This window comes from Ips typographus, linkage group LG5 (assembly GCF_016097725.1).
Source record: "Ips typographus isolate SLU linkage group LG5, UJ_Ityp_2.0, whole genome shotgun sequence".
NCBI lineage: Eukaryota > Metazoa > Arthropoda > Insecta > Coleoptera > Curculionidae > Ips > Ips typographus.
Genome location: NC_138426.1, coordinates 433,086 through 455,020, shown reverse-complemented (window position 1 = coordinate 455,020; position 21,935 = coordinate 433,086). Strand labels below are relative to the sequence as shown.

At 38.0% G+C, this 21,935-nt stretch overlaps 1 protein-coding gene and 2 long non-coding RNA genes across 3 annotated transcripts in view; 1 reads left to right on the top strand and 2 right to left on the bottom strand.

Annotated features, from left to right (window-relative positions):
- Positions 1-21,935, top strand: part of dpr12 (defective proboscis extension response 12) — a 202,839-nt gene that overhangs the window by 162,423 nt on the left and 18,481 nt on the right. The window contains exon 5 of the mRNA XM_081980717.1: positions 2,553-2,693. Within this exon, the coding sequence (XP_081836843.1) occupies positions 2,553-2,693 (141 nt within the window). The remainder of the gene's footprint in view (positions 1-2,552; positions 2,694-21,935) is intronic.
- Positions 16,649-17,666, bottom strand: LOC145729092 (uncharacterized). The gene is made up of 3 exons (XR_014178265.1): positions 17,433-17,666; positions 17,158-17,363; positions 16,649-17,093 (listed from the first exon to the last, which is right to left on the bottom strand). It is a non-coding gene; the product is annotated as an uncharacterized LOC145729092 (long non-coding RNA).
- On the bottom strand, positions 18,195-19,518 carry LOC145729093 (uncharacterized). Its single transcript, XR_014178266.1, has 2 exons — positions 19,080-19,518; positions 18,195-18,926 (listed from the first exon to the last, which is right to left on the bottom strand). It is a non-coding gene; the product is annotated as an uncharacterized LOC145729093 (long non-coding RNA).

Sequence of the window (21,935 nt, the reverse complement as noted above, 5' to 3'; positions counted from 1 at the left end):
CCCCTACATTCGGGATCCTCAGCAACACCCATCAGAGACTGATTTCGTCTAAGGTGACAATGACCGGTCAAAAAGCCTGTCACCGTTCTTAAATTGCTTCTGTCGAGTCTCAGTAGTTGTTTAGTTTTCAGAGCACTGGGGCCACCTATGAGTTCCTTGGTCTGTCTTGGTCTGTCATGCCCGAGGTGGCAACCCAGCGGCAGTGAAACAATTGGCTGGCCAAGGCCCCCATGGAGCGTGTAGCCGTACTCTTTGAGATCCCAACAAACGGTTCAGGACCGATGGGCGACACTTGTGCTCCCAATCTAGACAAGCGGTCCTCGTTCATTGCCAGGAACATCAGAATGTCCTGGCACCCAAATGAGGCGGATGTTATTTTCCAACGAGAGTATCTCGAGGATTGTTTTACATTCCAGCACCAGCCGGGAGCTTACCTTCTCGGTACTGAGTGTTTGGATGGCTGGCCTGCTATCTGAGCAGATATTAATATTCTGTCCAATTACGGGACTGGTCAATAGTTCCAGCCCGCAGGACAAGATTGCAAATACTTCTGCCTGGAAGACAGTGGCATGTGTCTTTTAATCCGACTCGAGTCAGCAAAGAAACTCGCTCCAGCACGTTCGTTCGTTATAGATCCGTCAGTAAAGCAACAGGATCCCTCTTTCATAAATGGTGGTGCCCTATCGCTCCCCCAGACTTCGCGACTAGACATGACGACCCTGAGGAAGCTCGAGGGTTTTAGTATCGGAGACATATGGTCACTACGCATGAGAAGAATCGGACACCGCTCAGTAGCCACGTTCCACACACGAACCCGCTTGTAGATGGTCCATCGTATGCTGCACGTACGGCTTCCATCTTAATAAAAATGTCTAATGGCCTGAGATTCAGCAACACCTCTAGGGCTCTGGTGGGGGCCGTTCTCATAGCACCAGTAATGGATAAGCACTCGAATCTTTGGACCTTGTCCAGTTGTAATCGCGTCGTCGTCTTTTCGACACTGGGCCACCAAACAATAGCTCCATATGTCAAAATGGGTCTAACTACAGCACAGTTGAGCCACTTGAGGACCTTTGGGTTTAGACCCCACAACACAAGACATCCGTTTAAACTTAGAAACGGTCACGTGACCATTTAATATTCTGACATTTAAAACAGTCGCGTGTCATATGGAGCAACTGTTAAGGTAGTAAATATGAATTTTTAAAACTGTTTATTGCAACTTCTGCTAATTTATATTTTTTAATCTTAAATAGCTATTATAAAATAATAAAAAAAAAGTATATTTTCATGATTGACTGCCTCTGGCTTCTTAAAATAAAGCTGCAAAATCAACAGCAACCTGCTGATTAATTACCCATGAAACAAGCAATTTTCCTGTAAAATGAGCTTTCATTTAAGATATAAACACAAATAAAACTGAAAGCCTTAGAGAACTTTTCAATCAAACATTTTAGGTACGCAAACAAATTCAGTGGATTTGTAATTTAGTTTTGGTCTTCGTAATCAAATTTTTTTTCATTAAGTTGGCAGCATTATTCATAAATTCTATTTGACAATTAATGTCACTGTCACTTTTGGAAATTGTAGTTTTAGAGCAATAAAAGTAACAATTTAATTTTTATTTAAAAGTGAAATGTGTCTATTCATTAAGTAAAATATAAAATTTTACCAATTTCACAATTTTGTCAGTATATCATTGTTTTCAGTAATTAAAATACCAAATTTCATCGTTTAAAACATTCAATTTTAGCAATAAAACCAACGATTTTATTATTTCTGATATGCAGTTTTAGCCTGGAAAATGGTTAGGTTTGGATAATACACAAAAATTGGTAGTTTCTGAATCTTTAATTTTCATCAGTCGGATTCAGCATGATAACCAAACAAGTTCCATTAATAAAATACACAATTTCAGTTTATTTACCATTAAGGCAGGTTTTTTGCAGTTTCAGCAATTTAAATGTAAGAAGCTTGAGTTTATTTCACAAAATTAGCATGACAACCGATCAAGTGAAGCTTCCCCCTTAAAGAAATCCCCAATTTAAAAATGTTCCATCCCAAGATTCAGCAATACAACTTAACAAACGTCATTTTTTGCAAGCAATCAATCCATTTAATTTGGAGCTGTACGTAACAGGATTGAAAAAAACTGAACCCCCTTAAGGAAAGTCATAACGAAGGTCGGGCAAAAACTGCTAAATTTAATCAAGGAATCTGACTGCTTTTGAATATTTAAGAATATTAAATTTGCATAGCTTTGTGTTGACGTTTCCTATTAATTTTAAGCTGACTTTTAATATAGGAGAGTCTTTGTTTGACTTTGCTTTTTAAATGTTCGGAATAATTCAGTCCAGTTTACTGAGAATTTTTTTCCCAACCTTTTCAACTCAAATTACAAAAGTTATAAAAAGTTTTACTAAATAATACAATGCACGAAAAAAGACGATAATTAATATCAAAGTCTCTGGAAATTACAATTATTATTTGATATTTAAACTTAGTTACAGGACAAATGTTACACAAAACCAATTACATGATTCCTTTTTCAGATATCTAACAGTCAGGGTGTTATCTCTCACTTTGCCAATCTTCAAATCGTCGTTCCAGAAGCAACCATCCAAGGAAGTCGATCAGGAGAACATCACGTGGACGTTGGAAGTATAATAGATCTTATATGTATAATTGATAAGGTAAGAAATGTTTGACCTCATTTTAATCTCTCTCTCTAAGTGTAAAAAATCGCAAAAGATCACTAAGATGTAAGATAGTGGTATAGGACGACCCTCTAGAACAGGTGAAGTAATTCAGATATCTGGGCATAATATCATGTTCCCACGACCCAGTTAATGACCTAAGTAACCATATTAACAAAGCATCCATCCATCCTATAGCGGTACAGCACAAATCGAGCCTTGGCCTCCTCTATTTTCTTCCTCCAGCCATCCCTGTCCTCCGCCGCCTTCCTCCAATTTGGAGTTCCGAGCATGGATCGAGCGTCCCCTTGGATTTTGTCTGCCTATCTCGCCCCTGGTCATCCAACCGGTCTTTTACCTTCCGGTTTTTGGTTGAAAATCCTCTTGACTACTCTTGATGACTTGACTCATCCATCCTCTGCAAATGGCCGGCCCATTTAAGTCTTTGTAATCTTATTGTTGTTTCTAGGTCTGCTTCTACGAAGATCTTATTCTCCACTGTTCATTTTCTTGGACTGGTCCATATATTCTGCGTAAGATCTTTCTTTCGAAAGCTTTCAGCATTGTTTCCGCTCTTTGTGAGAGCGTCCAGGGCTCGCTTCCATAGCATAACACTGGGCGTATTATTGCTTTAGAAAGTTTCAATTTTATTTTCCTATGGACATTCCCTGATCTGATTATGGCTGAAATATGTTAGTATACTTTATTGGCATTACTGATTCTTCGTTGGATTTCCTTCATCTCGTCCCTTTTGCTGGATATGTTACAGCCTAGGTAGGTAAAGTCATTGACTACCTCAAAGTTTTGGTCGCCTATTATCATGTTCTGGCCTCTCCTCCTATTGCTTCGGGTCCGTATTAATACTTTGGTTTTATCTTCATTCACTTTTAGGCCCACTTCTTCTAGTTGTAGGTTTCTTTCATTGATGTTAGGTTTCTTCCAAATTCCGGTTTCCTTGTATATTCACCCGGCTTTCAGAGTTCTCCATTGTTAGTCTTGTTAGCCTTACTAATTTTCGTGGTATGTTAAAGTCTAGCATGATGGTGTAGAGCTTTTCTCTGTCTATGCTGTCGTATGCCTGTCTGAAGTCCATGTAGAGTTGGTACACATCAATGTCATATTCCCAGCATTTCTCCACAACTTATTTTACTGCGCATAATTGGTCTGTGGTCGATCTTCCTGGTCTAAAATCCGCTTGGTATTCGACAATGATGTTTTAGGCTAGTGCTTCCAGTTTGTTTCGGAGAATGGTTGTGAAGACAACAAAGCATCCGCACTATCAATATGCCTACGAGATATAGTCTGGTCAAACCAGATGGGCCAGAAGATTGCAAGTCTGCGAAGACACCAACGAGTTGAAACATAGTTATGTTAATAGTGTCTGAACCTACTAAGAACAATAGTAGCAAAAACAAGAAGAGACAGAGTAACAAACACAGATATCAGAGAACAATTTGAAATACAGGATATGAGCTTTGTTTGGATTCATGATTGATGGTGAGAGATAGTTGACATTCTGCTTCTTCAAGAAAAGATGCAAAGACAACTTTAGGATTAACAGTTCGATAGATCTCCCAGAAATTAATTAGATAAAATTAGACCAAGCGGGACAAAACGCCGAGTTTTGGTCTAGGTGCCGTGTGACGTCACGAGGCACGTTTTAGTTTAGTGCACGCGGTCGTATTGTGTTCTAGTGTGATTCTTAATTGTACTTTTTCCTGCTTCTCAATTATTAAAAGAAGCAAAATGGTTTTATAATACTAAATAATGTCAGACTGCACCAGTTCCACTGACACACCACACATTTATAGTTCCATTACATAAAGAAAATTTTTCGATAAAATGTGGCTCAAATTTTGTACGTAGCCCACTTTTTTTTTTCTTGGTTTTTCTGATTTATCCTGTTGGTTCACAAAGTTGGTTCGGAGAGTGGGAAAGCACAAAAAATATAACTGAAATATTGATACGGGATGGTCATCGATATTAGTTTTATCGGTGGATCGGTGGATATATTATTAAAATCGGACTGGTCGCGCAGTAGGAATTCTAGGCGATTGTCGTGCCTCGTGACGTAGGAGTCGTTTTCGTATGACGTCATTTTATGGAAACAATTATTATATAAATTACATTAATATTCAGAAAAGTTTCATTTAAAAATAAATTTGATGCAAAACCCCTAGTAAAACTAAACGTTGTCATTAATTAATGAGTCACAAGGAATTAAAACTACTCAAAATGAAACAATATGCAGAATGCTCTATAATAAGAAAGTTTTACTATACTATGTCACATTTTTATTATTAAATATTGACCCACATGGCGTGTGTAATGACCCATTATCCAGCACATAAAAAAAACTATAACACCATATCAGGAAATCATAACGAACCCACAAACACACGTGCAACTCGTTGTAAAAATAAAACTTTTTTATAGTTCAAGAACTAAAAGAGCCTCGTACACTTTTGAGATCGTGAAAGATGCATTTTCCTGTTGGCATTCCAGACTTCAACGGAGAAATGCCGTGATTTGTGCTTTAACTGAAAACTTTCGAAGAGAATCTTACGGAAAACGACTTAGCCGCAAAGTTTAGGGCATTAACGATTTAGTGTGGAGCTGCTCTTATTGGGAATCACCTGTTCATTTGTGTTACGTGGAAAGTTTCCTTGAGTGTTTAACTGGTTGTTTGCACGAGAGAAACTTTGTTTCTTTAGGTTTTAGTTTCCACTAGTTTCCAGATTTTCCAACTATATTACTTGGCAAAGTTTATGTCTAGTTTAAATTGTTTATTATTCTTGTTACGTGGTTTTAGTCCACTAGTAGTAGAGAAACTGAAGTTACAAGTATGATCTGTTACAAAGATTACGTGACTCCACTTAAAGTTAAATTAAGTTTCCTTACAGTCATGTGACCACATATAAGGTCAAAATGTTGTTCTGAATGTCACGAGACCATTTTTACGATTTAAAAAAAATTTCTCTGAAGGTCACGTGATTGTTATCCAATTCTCCTGAAAAGGTCACGAGACTGTTATCAAGCGTCGCGTCGAGAGATATCTGGAAGATCACGTGCCTCTACTTAAAGTCCAATGAATATTCTTGCAGTCATGTAACCATATTTAAGGTCACAATATTGCTCTGAAGGTAATGTGATCATTTTTACAGCTGAAAAGAGTTTCTGTAGGTCACGTGACTGTTTTCAACTACCAAATTCACTTACAAAGGTCACGGTATTATTTTCAAACGTCAAGTGGAATCTTAAAAGGTCACGTGGAACAAGGCATCTTTTCGTTGAAAGGATATGAACAAAGATCTATTATTTTGTTTGAAATTGTCAAAACAGAAATTGTGAACGTTCTTAATCTCTAAAGGTTCTCAAATAACATGTTTCTGTCTGGAAATTATCTAGTTTGAAGTTGATACACCTTTTGTCTGTCTTCAAATCATCGAAATTGATGTTATTGAGCTGTTGAACTTGTAGACTTTACTGGATTGATATAACAAAATATAATTTTAATGCAATTCTATTATTTCTAATGCATTCTGCAGAACTTGGATGGGAGGGAACCCCAGGACCCTCAAGATGGTGTACAACGGCCTAACCAGGTCACATCTTGTTCAAACCTTTGAGCAAGAGGAACCAACAAGCGATGAACCGAATACACTTCCAGATCCTTTGAGTGATACTGGGGTGCATGAGGTTGACGCCAGTAAACGCCCTGCTGGCTGAAGCTGCAGAAAAAGACTTGGAACATCACAGACAGTGGTTAGCAGCGAAAATAGTCTAAATCAGAAATCATGCTTTTGCCCATTATAGACCAAATAAAAGTAAAAAAGAGAATTAATGTCAACTTTTGGAAGGGGAAAGAAATACCGTATATTGTCCGGACCTACGATCAGTTCAGACTACATTTAAGCAGATTTAGAGTTTCCAGTAAATTGTCATGCTTCCAATACGAAATGAGGTATCAAATAAAGAACATCCCGGTTGTTAACCTTGGACTGAGTAAGCAGCAGGGTAACGTAAAACTCAGATTCTCTCATGAAGGAACACATATTTATATACACAGATGGCTCTAAAAAAACACCCGACAGGACAGGATACGGAGTGCACTGTCCTAGTCTCAATTATAGCCTAAGACTGACCAAGGAACTGGACATTAGCTCGGTAGAGACTGTGACAATACACGAGGGAATCATGTTGGCATTAATGAAAAATCTGTACAAAGTGGTGATATGCACGGACTCTCAGAGTACCATTGCGAAAGTAAGAAGAGGAGAGATCATTTGGTAACGTTAAGGGGTAGCCCAGAAAAAAGAATACTCAGGTATCCACCCCAGATCGCCAAGATGGCGTAGATTATGATGGGGGAGGTTGGTCAGAGAAGGCGGTAGGGTTCACGGAGGGCAAACGCTTTATCGGAGATGAATAAACCCTAGACTCGTGTCCGAGGGCATCCATCGGGCCGGTGAATGCCCTCGGGCCGGTGAATGCCAGGTCGTTATGGTACTAGCAAAGGGAGGTAAGTGGGTGTGGCAACTCTTGCTGCACGCCCTTACAATTTCCTTTGTTAGGACTGATACTCCGGTGTGACACTTGGTCACCTAATGTTCCAAGTTGCGTTGCACAAGAGGCGTACCCAGACTAACCCAGAGATCAATCAGTGACCTCCCTCTGGGGAAGACCCCAGAGTTCGGTGGTGATTTGTACGTTCTTTTGGTGCTGTATTTATACCCACATCATGACCTCAATTCACCGATCTTACTTACACAGACATTGTACAGGGGGAGACCGATGCAATATTTGGTAACGGAACATAGTGTAATTTCTATGTTACAATATAATGTTAGAATCACGGAGGTTTCTGATGGATTGGCCGTTGGAGCCTGGCGTGGGTGCCTGGTCACTGGGGACGAGGTGGCGGACAGACTTGCGTAGTTGGGGGGATGTTAAATAAGGGAGGTTCCGAAGAAAAATGGAAATATGTAGCTATCACTTGCTACCAGAAATAAGAAAAACAATAAGAAGAAATCACGACGAGTTGTGGAGAGACTCCTTCCGGGTTCGGGGCAGACATTATGCTGCAGCAGAACAGAGTTTTCCGGAGCGTTCGTGGTTTAATGGGATTCCGTATTCGCATAGAAGAAACATTACACAAAAGTGATAAGAATGAGATCGGGACACTGCTTGACAAAGCAGCACTTGTTTAGATTGGGAATAGCGGACGATCCAAGATCCGGTAGAGGACCTGGATTATATTTTCCTGGAACGCCCAATAAACAGAGATCCAAACCATGATCTGTACCAATCTTTAATAGCTGGAGGGTTGTTGGTCCCATTTAGATTCAGAGACGTGTTGGCAATTACCCAACATAGACAGAGTTCTCTAGTTACCAAGTAGATTTGAGAGACTTTTGTCGTGTTTGTCTTGCTAACCCCCTTTCACCAGTAGAGACGCATAACAGGAAACCACATACACCATCACAGCACGAGAAAATACAGAATAGCAAATCCTTGCTTGACAAAGAGAGCTAAAAGTCCAGAGTATGACCTAGAGTCAGACAACCCTCTGAACAACCGAATGTGCTGGCAAGTTATTCTGGACAGAACAGAACCCATTGAAACACAAACAAACAATCATAATCATTCCTAGCGAACCAATATTTTAGTGTTTTAAAGTTTAAAAAGTAATTGGATGCAGTTAAAAATCATCTTTCTGTCTTAGAGTTGACAAAATTGATGTAAACAACTTTTTCATAGGTTTGGGGTGGTCAGAATGGACTTAAGCCCAGATTTGTCAAATCATGTTAAAATTAAATTGATAATATTAATAATAAATTAACAACATTTGCGCGAATCGCAGCACTGTTTGTAGCTTGTGATTGGTCAAAAAACCTGTTTTTAACTAAAAAATTATTCAATTTTTAACATTTTAATTTTACTTATTTGTGACAGATCTCCCAAAAATAACGATGCTAAAATTGAGGGGGTGGATCACGTAAAGCCTTGTTTTTATGTGGTTATGAAAGAAGTTTTTCTGATAACGTTTACACAGGCCATTAGCTCAATTTATTGCGGTATTGACGAGGAAAGTTTCACAAACTTTCCTGTTTAATAAGGGTTTTTTTTTGTTGCTTTAGTTTAAGAAGTAAACTTTTACCCTATATTTATATGAAATAGTATTTATTACTTTTGTAGCCAGTTTCTCAGGATATAAATGACTAACTTAGTTGCCCAGTGGGTTAATTTTTAATTAGCAAACATTTCGGCTTGTAAACAAGTTGTTTAAGAACGTGGAATGGCCGAACTAAGAAAATCTCAGGTGTGACATGGTTAAAACCTTCGGAGACCAGTTCAGGACTTTGCAACAAAAACATTTTAAGTTAAGAAGGTTTCCCAAAGAGCCATTCCAACTTTCGAGAACATTATTTTCCTTGGAAATCTGACAGTTTCGACGAATTTTGCAATGCGCGTAAAGGGAATTGGCTTTTAGATAGACAAAACAAGTTTAAACTTTCAGTTTAGGGACCTGTATATTTCAGCTAGAAAAACACTGCTTTTTTGTCATCAAGAAACTTTTTACATCAAGTTTTTTTAACTTGTTTAACTTGTTAATATTAATTGTTATTAAAAAATAATTACTAATTGTGTTTCAAAAATGTTACAGAGAATGCCCTGCATTCTATGTATGATTATAGCTTATTGTGAGCTTTCTTTTGCAATTTTCCGGCAATCAGTCATATCAACCCAATCTTCCGGACAACACTTCTGGACAATTAGCCAGCTGAATCATTTCAACACATTCTTTCTCTATCAGTTAACTAGTTTTAAAAAAAGTAAAAGTAAGTTTTTAAATTTCTGAGCAATTAAAAAAAATCATTTTATCACATTTTTTTACTTTTTTCTTGAAAATGTTGGACCATTATCCAGCACAATCATTTTATCACATTCTTCTACTTTTCTCTAAAAATTTAGGACAATAATTATCCAGTTCAATCATTTGAACAAAATCTTCCATTTTTTTTCAGTAAAATAGGCAAACACTGTCCCATGAAGCTGTAAAGTTAATTTTATGTTACTGATGTTTTAAGACAGACAGAACAGTCACTTTTATAGCTTTGCGTCCTGAATGCGCTTAATTGTGTACCAGTTATCACGTAAAGATATTTTCTATCGTAGTTTGCTACGTCATACCTGTCAAACACTTTTCCATAAAGCTGTAAAGCCCATTTTGTTTATTATACTTACTAACGAAACTCAAAACATTCACTTTAATACCTCCACGTTTTAATTTGAGAGTCATTTTTACTATCACGTGATATTCAGATGTCGTTTTTAAAAAATAGCTACGTCACAAGTGTCAAAACGTGTTCATAAAGCTGTAAGTCAATTCTGTCTTTGACAACTCACAACGAATATTAAAACTTTTACTTTAATACCTTCGTGTTCTGGTCGCTGCTCATATTGACAATTATGATGTAGTTGACAGCTATCCGACACTTTTTAATATTAGGATTACGTAACAACTGTCAAACACCTTCCATAAAGCTGTAAAGTCTATTTGGTATTTTTGTCACTTGTTACGTGATTGACAATTATTGCGTGACATTAGGATACTTTTTCAACACACTTTTAGGTCATAACTGTCAAAAACGTGCTTATGAAACTGCAAGGGAATTTCGTTCTTGATACTTCAACAGAAATTAAATCTTTTACTTTAATCGCTTTACGTTCCTAATTGAGACTAAGTTTGAGAGTGGTGACGCGGCTGACAGCTATCACGTGACATTAAGACACTTTTTCACTTTATTGTTGAATGGTGAATGTCAAAAACTTGCTATTTTAGTCGAAAATATCTAACTCTATTATCTCAGAAACAGTCTATTGTGAGGCAGTCGAAGACTTCCCACAAGTCTCTAGGCTACAGAAAGCACTCCTAAATAACCACCACAAGAGTATCGGCATCCTGATGAGGGAAAATGGCGTCAAGGCCGCCAACCTCCAAGAGAGCGCTGAGATTTTTATGGAAACTCACTTTCCAGGTTCTGTCTTTCCTGGAACGACGGACTGGACGGAAGTACCAACAACACCTTTACAATACGACTGGCAATGTGCTAGTGCAGTAATTGATGAGCACAAAATAAGGTGGGTCATATCCGGCTTTCCCCTCTTCAAGTCACCAGGACCTGACGGTATAAGACCAGCCCTACTTCAATGGGAAATGGACATTTTTATGCCGCACCTGGTTGGAGTATTCAGAGCCTCTTTAGCTCTGAGGTATATTCCCAGTAAGTGGAGAGGAGTACGAGTGGTATTTATACCCAAACCAGGTAGGATGGATTACATCTTACCAAAAGCATTCCAACCAATTAGTTTCACATCGTTCTTCTTAAAAACAATGTAGAGGCTTTGCGAGCGGTATATAAGAGCTGAGGTGCTGGTTCACAACCCAATTTATCTAAATCAGCATGCATATACTCCGGGTAGGTCCACTGATTCGGCCCTTCACCAAGTGGTTGGCAGAATCGAAAGATCATTGCACAATAAATAATCCACCCTGGGTATATTCATAGATATCGAGGGAGCGTTTGATAAAACAACCTTTCTGACAATTACCCAGCAACTTAACTCCAGGAATGTACCACTGGTAGTAGGAGAATGGACACTTAAGGTGCTCTCCAGTAGAGCAATAAGTATCAATGTAGAAGACATCACAGTGAGAGGACTACTCATGAAGGGATGTCCACAAGGAGGGGTCTTATCACCCCTTCTTTGGAACATAATTCTGGATACTCTAATAAATCACCTCAACAATAATGGATTCTACACAATTGCATACGCAGATGGCATAGTTATCTTGCAGACCGGCAAATTTGTGAACACACTGTGCGATAGAGCGCAGGATGGGTTCAAATTAATAGAAACATGGTGTAAGGAACACTCACTGTCGATCAATCCCGACAAGTCTGAGATGGTGCTTTTCACCAGAAAAAGAAGTTTAACGGGCGTAAAACCTCCCGAAATCTTCAAAGGCAAACTACACTTCTCTGAAGAGGTGAAATACCTTGGTATTACCCTCGACAGGAAGTTAATCTGGAACTTTCACCTACAAAGCAGAGCAAAAAGCGGATATGTGGCTTATGAGCAGTGTCGGAGGACAGTGGGACGTACATGGGATCTTTTACCTCGCGTGCTCACCTGGATCTACACTGACGTACTACCACAGACAAACTAATATATACAGACGGTCAGAGCAAATGGAAGCCATATAATTTTGGTGAAGGCGCCAGACCAGTCAGACTAATAAATTGTTTTAAAATATTTTGATGACTCATGCGTAATCGGCTGCGATCGTCTGAACGAGCGAAATTTATTTTCCGCAGTGTTGCCATATTTCTGGAGAGACGCCTTCGGCGCACGGCATTTATGATTATACAACGCATCAAATCACCGGCGCGACGCGACGGGTCGGTACGGAATAGAAATAAGAAAAAAAGCCGAGCGCATTTTGTACGTATTTATTTTTTGATTAAATTTTTAAGTTTCTCATTTTTTAATAATCATCTTAGGTTACTTTAAGCGTATTTGTCTTCACGCTTCATATGGAGAGAGTAAAGCGAATGTGACGTCAGAATGACGTAATTTTTTTCAGAATGACATAATGACGTCATCTTGGCCCTGCTCGCTCCATGGAGCGCGAAAACGAATGCGGCCTTTACCTAAAAAAAAAGGAGCTTTGTAATTCAACCGATTTGTTTAATTCATTTGTTTTATTGCAGGTAGTCCTGATAAGTCTTGATTACAAAAAATGATACACTTTATATACAGGGTGGTCAGCCGCGAACATCGATCAAATACGGAAAAAGTAGAAATAATAGTATATTAAGTATCGAGAACGGTAAGTAAGCTTTTACTGATCGATGACAAAGTTTGGAGGCTGAGCAAAGCAAAGCCTCTAGTTTGTCTGAGATCAGTAAAGCTGTTACTGTTCGTGATGCTTACACTATTTTTTGTACGACTTCATCAAAATCATCCTAATTATGAAATAAAATGAAAACATTTTAACAAATTTCCTTTAATCTTGTATCTTACTTCCCTGTTCAGACTAACGGTAAGTGCAGCAGTGTGGTAACTCACAAAGCACTCAGACGAATACACCAATTGAACAGTTAATTACTTTATTAATATAACTTTACATATATCGGATTTCACTAACAGAATAATACAACGAACTCTAATGATAACGAATACTGACTGTCACCGCACCAGTTGGTTCCGCCGGTATCGATCGTCAGTAGAAAAACATATTTACAAAACATTCGTCACTAGTCCGTATTTACAGGTCTCCACATCCCTCCATCTTTCACGAGCTTCAAAGGCTTCAAAGGTTCCAAAGTAACCTCGGATTGATTCTGGTCCTTACGATCATCGGGATAGGTGTCGGTGGTTTCCTTTTCCGGCGTTGTTGTGAGAGGTGAAGAAGTGGAAGTCATCGAGGATGTTGAGGGGGTTTCAAGAGACAGTTTGAAAGGTTCTGGTACCTTTTTTACATGGGCTATATTGCGTTTTACTACCTTCCCTTCTCTATATAGTATGACCTCATTTCCATGTCTTTCAGTCACATCATAAATATCTTTAGCAAAAGTCGGTGTTAGCTTATGCGGGAATATCACATTTTTGACAAGGACTTTATCTCCTGGTTTAATCTCATTTAAGGAGGCTCTTCTTCTCTTGTCTTCTTTATTTTTTCCATGTGTCTTATTTGTTAAATCTCGGTCATAAGTTTCTTCGTCAATTGGGTCTATCGCAATATCGTCCAAGCAGGGAATTTTGTCCCGAATACGACGATTATATATTAATTCGGACGGAGACTTGCCTGTTGTACTATGTGGCGTTACATTGTACATTAATATGAAGTCCTGAACTTCTTTTCGGTAGTTCCTATTTGATTTTGTGTGGCATATTTGGAGACGTTTCTTCAGTGCTTTGTTAAAATTTTCAACCTCCCCATTTGCTTGTGGCCAATATGGGGCCGAATTGATCAGTTTAACTCCATTAGTGTAACAAAAAGCCTTGAATTCTTCGCTATTAAAATTTGTTGCATTGTCTGCTTTTAACGTCTTTGGAATACCTAATCTTGCAAATATTTCTTCCAGAAATTTTATAACGGTTGAAGAGGTGGTAGATTTGGTAAAGACTTCGGCATATCGAGAATAGTAATCGATTATTACGAGAAGATATTCAGATTGTCCTGCCGACATGAAATCTATGGCAACAAATTGCCATGGACCTGATGGTAGTTTCTGTCTTTCCATTGGTGATGGTCGGTTAAGTTGTGACACTAAGAGGCACTCGTTGCAACTTTTGACAAATTTCTCGGCATCTCGGTCTATTTGCGGCCACCAAACTTTTGAGCGAAGTCGTCTTTTCATTACTGACTCCCCAGGGTGGCCCTCATGAGCTAGTTTTAGAGTTTGTAGTCGAAGATCAGTTGGAATAACAATCTTATTTCCTCGCAATAGAAAGGGTCCTAAAGTCGTCAGTTCCAACCGGAAGGGATAAAATGGCGAATTCTTTCCTTTTGTATCCCATGAATTATCAAAAATTGTATTTATGGTTTCCTTAATTTCATTATCTACTTTACAACATTTTGCCAAATCAGAGATGGTTAAAGCCTTGGGTACTGCTTCTTTGACCAAGAAGTATATATGGTGTAGGTTTGGTTCGTCAAATGTTGCGTCTGACTGAAGTGTACATAACCTCGAAAATGGGTCTGCTATGTTCGATCTTCCTGGTTTGTATATTACCTGGAATTTAAACGCTTGGAGGCGTAAAACCCATCTTTCGATCCTTGCTGGTGGTTTGGACGTAGGCTTGAAAATAGCTTCCAGGGGTTTATGATCGGTTACCAATTCGAAGTGTAGGCCTGCTAGGTAAAAATAGAACCGTTCTACAGCCCAGACTAAAGCCAGGCTTTCCTTTTCCGTCTGTGAATAACGTCGTTCAATGGGGCTCAAACTTTTACTGGCGAACGAAATTACTTGTGGGAGGTTGTCTTTGTTGAACTGCAATAAGACTGCTCCCAGAGCAACAGGACTTGCATCGGCAATCAATCTAGTGCGAAGATTAGGATCAAAGAAAGCCAAAGTTGAAAGTTGACTTAAAGTTTCCTTAAGTTTTCCAAAGTTCTCCTGGTGTATAGGTTTCCATGTAAATTGAGTGTCAGTTTTTATTAAAGTCCGTAAAGGCTCCGTCAGATCTCCAAGATTTGGTATGAACTTTCCTAGATATGTTACTAAACCGAGAAAGCTTCGTAATTCTTCCTTGTTAGTGGGTGGGCGAAAATTGCGGACAACTTGAATTTTAATTGGATCTGGACTAATACCAGCTGGAGTAAGAACGTGTCCTAAAAATTCAAGTTTTTGTACCTTGAATTGGCATTTGCTTTGATTTAGGAGAACGTTCAGGTCCTTTAAGGTTTGCTGTACTTTGCGTAAGCTTGCATCATGTTCTACCTCGGTTTTTCCATATACGATAATGTCATCTAGATAATTCAAGCAGTTTGGACACGGTGCTAGCAAATTTTGGAAAATTCTTTGAAATATTTCGGGTGCTGAATTAACACCAAACATTAGTCGTTTGTACCTGAATAACCCTAAATGGGTTATAAAAGTAGTAATTTGTCGGCTATTCTCCTCAAGCTCCAGTTGATGATAGGCATTTGACATATCCAATCTAGAAAAGTATTGTGCCCCTCTTAGTTTCGTCATTACCCCATCGAACGTTGGTAATGGAAAGTTTTCCCTAAGTATGGCCTCATTTGCTCGCCTCATATCTATACATATTCTAATGTCTCCATCTGGTTTGAACACTATTACCATTGGCGAAATCCAGGGACTTGGTTGCATAACTCTTTCTATGATATCACGGGTGAGTGCTTCATTTAATTTATTCTCCACTTTTTCTTCGACAGCTATGGGGACTCTACGCACTGGTTGTTGTACGGGCCTCACTCTTGAGTCAATTGTCAATTTGACTTTAATGTTTCATATCTTTGGGAATGGTATGATTTCTTCGTTTAGACTTATTGTGTTTACTAGTCCTAGTGTTAGGATTCCCAAAGCCATAGAAGTCGTTTTCCCAAGTAATGAAACCGTGCCATTTTCTATGACCGTAAACGAGTCAATAGTTTCTTTTCCATTATTTACTCCTACTGGTGCTGTAAATCTACACTTAATTTTAAGAGGTTCGTTTATCGCATATGACTTTAGGTTGCTGACAACATCATAATCAAAATTCCACATGGACGCCTCATGCGCGGTGAGTGTCTGAAAATCTTTGCCGTTAATTATATTACACGAAGCTCCTGAATCAATTAACATATTTATAGTGACGCCTCCCACTTTTACCAGGATCGTATCGTCTCTAGTTGTGTGATCAGGCTCCCCTACTTTGAAGCATTCCAGGTTTCGAATATCTGTGGATGAGGGGGGTTCTTCTTCATTGTCTTCAGTTACTTGATTAACTCTCCGAGGAAAATACTGCCGCTGCCCACGCGTTACTGTGCTTGACGTAGTCATACGCTTACTTTTCATGGTTCTACATCTCCTGGCATAGTGTCCCATGCGACCGCACTGGTGACACTTGGTATTATGAGCTGGGCACAGATTTAAGTCGTTAAATTCGTGATAGTATCCACACCTAGAACATTTATTGGTCGATGTTTCCCAAGATCTCTTTTTATTGTCTTTATTTTCAATACGATTTATATAGGTTTCAGTTCCATCTGCCTGTTGCGTTTCTTGCTTTTGCATGAGACTGCTTTGTGTTTGTGTTTGTTCATAGATAAGACACTGTTCTATGACTTGATCCAGCGGTAATTCCCTTTCCAGAAGTTTCCTCCTTAACTCGATCGGAGCCCACATGTCAATGAGTTTGTCTTTGAGATTAATATCTCTAGCCTCGTTTTCATTATTTCCAAACGAGCATTTGTTAGCTTGTGCTCTACACCTTAGTAAAAATTTGTTGAGGTTTTCTCCATTTTCAACTGTCATGTGTCTGAATACGTGTCTCTCAAAAGAAGAATTTTGTTGTGGCGAAAAATGGTTATCAAGGGCGCTCACTAATAATTCGAAGACATCGTTCTTTGTAATGGGATCATATTCTAGAACAGCTCCCGGTAAGCCAAAAGCAATTTCTTGTAGTTGAGGACCACCAAGATGGAGAAGTTTGTTTTTCTTTTTATTGACATCAGTGATCTCCTCTGCATCTAAATAGAGTTTCACAGATCTCACCCATTTTTTCCATTCGTTGGCTATTAATGCTTTATCGATGGTGTCGCACATAAAGTGTCTAATAGATGATTGTTCCATATCCAGAGTAAGTTTAACAGCAGAACTAAATTTAAAACCCGTTAGAATTTAATCCAACCTTTTGAGTAATTATTTAAAAAAAAACTCACCAGAGTTTTCCAGTACAATAAAATTCGCTCGTACTTTGACTCAAAGTCTATTCTTGGCAGAATTGAATCCACCCCCTGATGGCAGAATCGAATCCACCCCTAGCAGAATTGAATCCACCCCTGGCAGAATTGAATCCACCCCTGGCAGAATTGAATCCACCCCTGGCAGAATTTAATCCACCCCCTCGTAGAATTTAATCTACAGCCTGACAGAATTAAATCCGCCCAATATTTTGTTAGTTCTATTATTATTTAACAGTTGTTATATTATTTACCTCGTCGCCAATTGTGGTAACTCACAAAGCACTCAGACGAATACACCAATTGAACAGTTAATTACTTTATTAATATAACTTTACATATATCGGATTTCACTAACAGAATAATACAACGAACTCTAATGATAACGAATACTGACTGTCACCGCACCAGTTGGTTCCGCCGGTATCGATCGTCAGTAGAAAAACATATTTACAAAACATTCGTCACTAGTCCGTATTTACAGGTCTCCACAAGCAGGTATTTACTTCCCGGTTTGTTAGCCCTTCCAACCAGAAACTAGACAGGAACTAGTCCTTCCCGCCTTCAAAACAGGTACTGTAATCACTCAAAATTAGACAAGTCGTACAAAAAAGAATATTTTTAATATTTTTTTAATCCATGGTGTTCCATTTAAAATACGGAAGTTGGTAGCTACTTTTGCTATAACCGGAAGTACCACCAACTTGGAAATATTTTAGATCAACGACCCCCCATCGATTTTGGTTGGTAGCCAAATTTTCGATTTTTTTTAAGTGTACTTTATCAACAATCGATGGAGTTCCCGGAGGACCATCCTGTTTGTATACAAAAAAAATGCAAAAAAAGCATTTTGTAATTGCAAAAAGCAGGGTAACCAAATTGCGGAAAAATGCTGTCAAAAATAATAGTTTAGGTAATTATTTCTTCTCAAATGGTTGTAACTCTCTAAAATCGAAAAAATGTGGTGCCTATTCGACATAACACCTTTTGTTTGAAAAAATGAAATGTTATAATCTACTAATAAATTTCTGTTTACTGATGTTGATTATAAACAAAACTTAATTTTTTTTATTTTATACTCGAGCTTATAATACTGTTACCTATCCAAAGAAACAAAGTTTATCAGTTACAAATAGTATTTATAATAATAATAATTATAATAGAACAACCTCAAATAATATTTCTCGAATATTTATAAAAAAGCAGCTCCTTGTTTATTTTATTAACAATTTATGTTACATGTCCAATTAGGAATTTCAAAATAATTTTGATAGTATGAAAAAACCACGAAGAATTATGCAATAACGCATAATTTTTTTCAATAAATATTTAATGCAAAATCTGTACGAACGCCACTGGTTAAAATTACCAAATTGTTTGCACATTAAAACATGTGCAAATCTAGTCTATGATATGAATATAGTACTAATTAGTAGAATATTATCATGTTATTAAGCATCACCCTGTATTATAAAAGTGTACCTACCTACCTATTCGTAATAAACGAGATAGTCAATAATATTGATCGACAATAATATTAAAGAAGTCCTAACCCTGAACAAATTGAATACCTATTGGAAAGTGCGACAATGGGTTTTTAAATAGTCTTTTAGCTTTTAAGTAAGGTAATAGGTTAATACAGAAAAGCATCATGCGGCACTACATTAAAGCAAGCTAAATAAGAACATTTTTAGTTAAAAATAGCCCATACCGCAGTAAATCACCCACTTTCGACAAAGTTCAGGGTTCTTATGGGGAAATCTAAATAATCGGACACCGTCACGACCACTTTTTCCACAGTTTAAGTACTTGCACACATTTCCCGACATATTTGTAAATATCAGATATCTATGTGAGCAGAAAAAAAATAATAAATAACACAAAAGTTAAACTTCCACTACCGATGTCTGCACGTACGGTTAACAAATAGCAACAGTTTTGATGAATTTGGCGGGAAAACATTATCCGTAAATACAGTGCCAATTATAAACTTAAATACGTTCTAAATAAAGTTTTATCTGTTCTAACTCCAATAACACGATTCCTAGTTACCCTCAATATCTTAATATTTCTTAATAAAACAATATAAGCAAATTGCAATGATCATTTAAAAAAATTTCTGATGGTACAAAGAATTCTAGCAATACCAGGCAACGTTGCGTAATTATGCCTTCAAACAAGAGCCAAACTGCAGAAAAATTTACTGGCTGCACTGCCATCTGTTATGAGACGCTCGAAATAGATACCGTCGATTCGCCGATGGAGACTGTTGAACAGCAAAGGGTCTCCATTTAGCGTTTCGTTTTTTAACCATTTGGCTGACCGTCTGTATATATTAGTTTGTCTGTGGTACTACGCATTACTAGACGGCTCAAAAACCAAAGAAGGCTCAGGATGTGGAGTTTACTCTAGGTCACTAAGCCTAAGGATTAAGTGGGGAATGGGAAAAAATACCAGCGTGTTTCAAACGGGACTAACCAGAAAAGGTATTTCTGGCAAAAACATAATAGTCTGCACGGATAGTAAACAAGCCTTATTAGCCCTGAACAGACAACGTGTTACCTCAGGGCTAGTACTAGAGTGCCGCCAAGATTTAGCTAACGCCTCGGTAGATAACAATATTATCCTGAGATGGGTTAAAGGGCACGATAGGAGCAAAGGTAATCGCAGTGCCGGCTCTTTAGCCAGGGAAGCGGCGACTAAAAATTTTAAAACCCAGTGACACCTACGACCTGATGACAATTGCGGAACTAGCCAAACGCTACACCCATGCTCAATCTCTAAAGAGATGGGATGGAATCAAAGGATGCAGTCTTGACAGGATCACCCTGGGTGACCCTGGGAAGCTGGCGCCGAAGAAATATTTGGCGATGATCAGGAAAAACCTACGTTTAACAGTAGGATTTCTGACTGGCCACTGTCAACTAAGAAAACACCTCCATACTATGGGGCTAGTGGACACACCTCTATGCAGGATGTGTGAACAGGAAGATGAAACTGTCGGGCATGCCTTATATGCGAGTGTCCGGAGTTATCGTCAATAAGAGAGTGTGTGTTCGGTGAGTCTTGGCCTACACCTGCCGACATAAAAGAGATGTCCCCTAGTGACCTGTCCACCTTCCTGTGAAAGGCAGGATGGACGGTGACTTAGGAGGACAACTCGGGAGGATGTACAATGGGTCACATGCGACCTAAGTGCTGTGGGTCTACACTCACCCTTCCCACTTTACAGATACAAATATCTCAGAAACAGATGTAGCAGAGAAATAGCTTGTCCTCCAGGAAACTACTGGAGGACAAACAAACGGCCAGTACATGACACCAAATTACACATTTATGGTTGCTCAAAAATGTCTAACTCAATAAAAGTTTTTTATTTCCCTAATAAGCAATCACGTGACTGGCTAATTGCTCTAAATCTGGCAGTTTTTGACTTGTGAACTAAAATGTAGTTTTTAAAATACTGGCTTATCTACTTAAAACAAAAAAAATCTTGTTAGTATCTCAGAAACTTGTAAAGTTATCGAAAATTACCTATAGAGGTTGTTAAAAAGTTTTTTCTGATTTTGGCATATAAAGTGACACTTTTCAAAACTGATTAGAGTGACAAAACGTTTTACTTTATGTAACTAGTTATGAAAAGTTCATTTCATCACTCCCTGTTTTTATGCATTTCCGTAGAAACATATGGGCGACATCCATCATAACATGTCGTTGTCACAGTTTATACAAGGTGCTATGAAAGTGAATATTTGTGTTAAATCACTTTAAAAGATGGTTTTTACCGCTTTTTGGTCAAAATTAGAAAAAATTATGTATGCAACACGTTTCGAAAATGTCTTATTGTGTAACTCATTCAAATTGTAGGACCTCGCTGCGCTCGCCCTACAAACATTCATTCGTTACACAAAATCGATCTTTTCGTAACTGGTTACATAAATAGCTATTTAATTGATTTTCTATTATATTATTTGTCATTAGGGTTTTAAAATTTTAATAGGCTTTTGTTACTAAATCACAAAATACTTGGTTAATATGTTACCCGTATTATAGCGGCTTTTATTTCAATATTAACATTTTTGAATATACTTACTAATAATATATTATTTCAGCATGCAGGATTTGATTTCGTTTAGACTCATTAGCAATTATTATATCGTTCCCTACTAATTTATTGTTGAAATAATTAGGTAATAGTGCACATAAATTTAGTTAGATTTTTGAATTATACATATAGATGTAGTGTTAGCACATTATGCACGGCAATTGGCACATTTATTTTTACAACCAATCAATTAATAAAACTCGTTGTTTTAACACAAATTGTCCTTTTCAGCACTTGTTAGGAAAATAGTTATTATCTCGCACTATTTCAGAACTCTTTTATTCTCTGACAGAACGCCATTTCCCAGTTATATTGTTAGTTTCGTCACGCACATTACACATTTCCAACGAAACCTCGGAGCTTTTTTTGAAAAGAAACCGCTGTAAAACCTCCCGAATACTTTTATAATAAAAAGTCGCCCGCAAATGGAACACTTTTCATTACAAAACGTCGAATGCGGGAAACATGTCCCGAAGGGTCTCGACAATGTTACGTTTGGCTGTTTTCGAAAACGCCCCCGGGGCTCCGTCTGTTTTTATACGACCAGATGGATGGAGTGGATCTAAACTTTTAAATTGTAGTAAAAACTAGCAATAAAATTCTGGGCGAATATGACAGTGTTTATCCAGCGAATTTGTTGGGCCGTTGATTG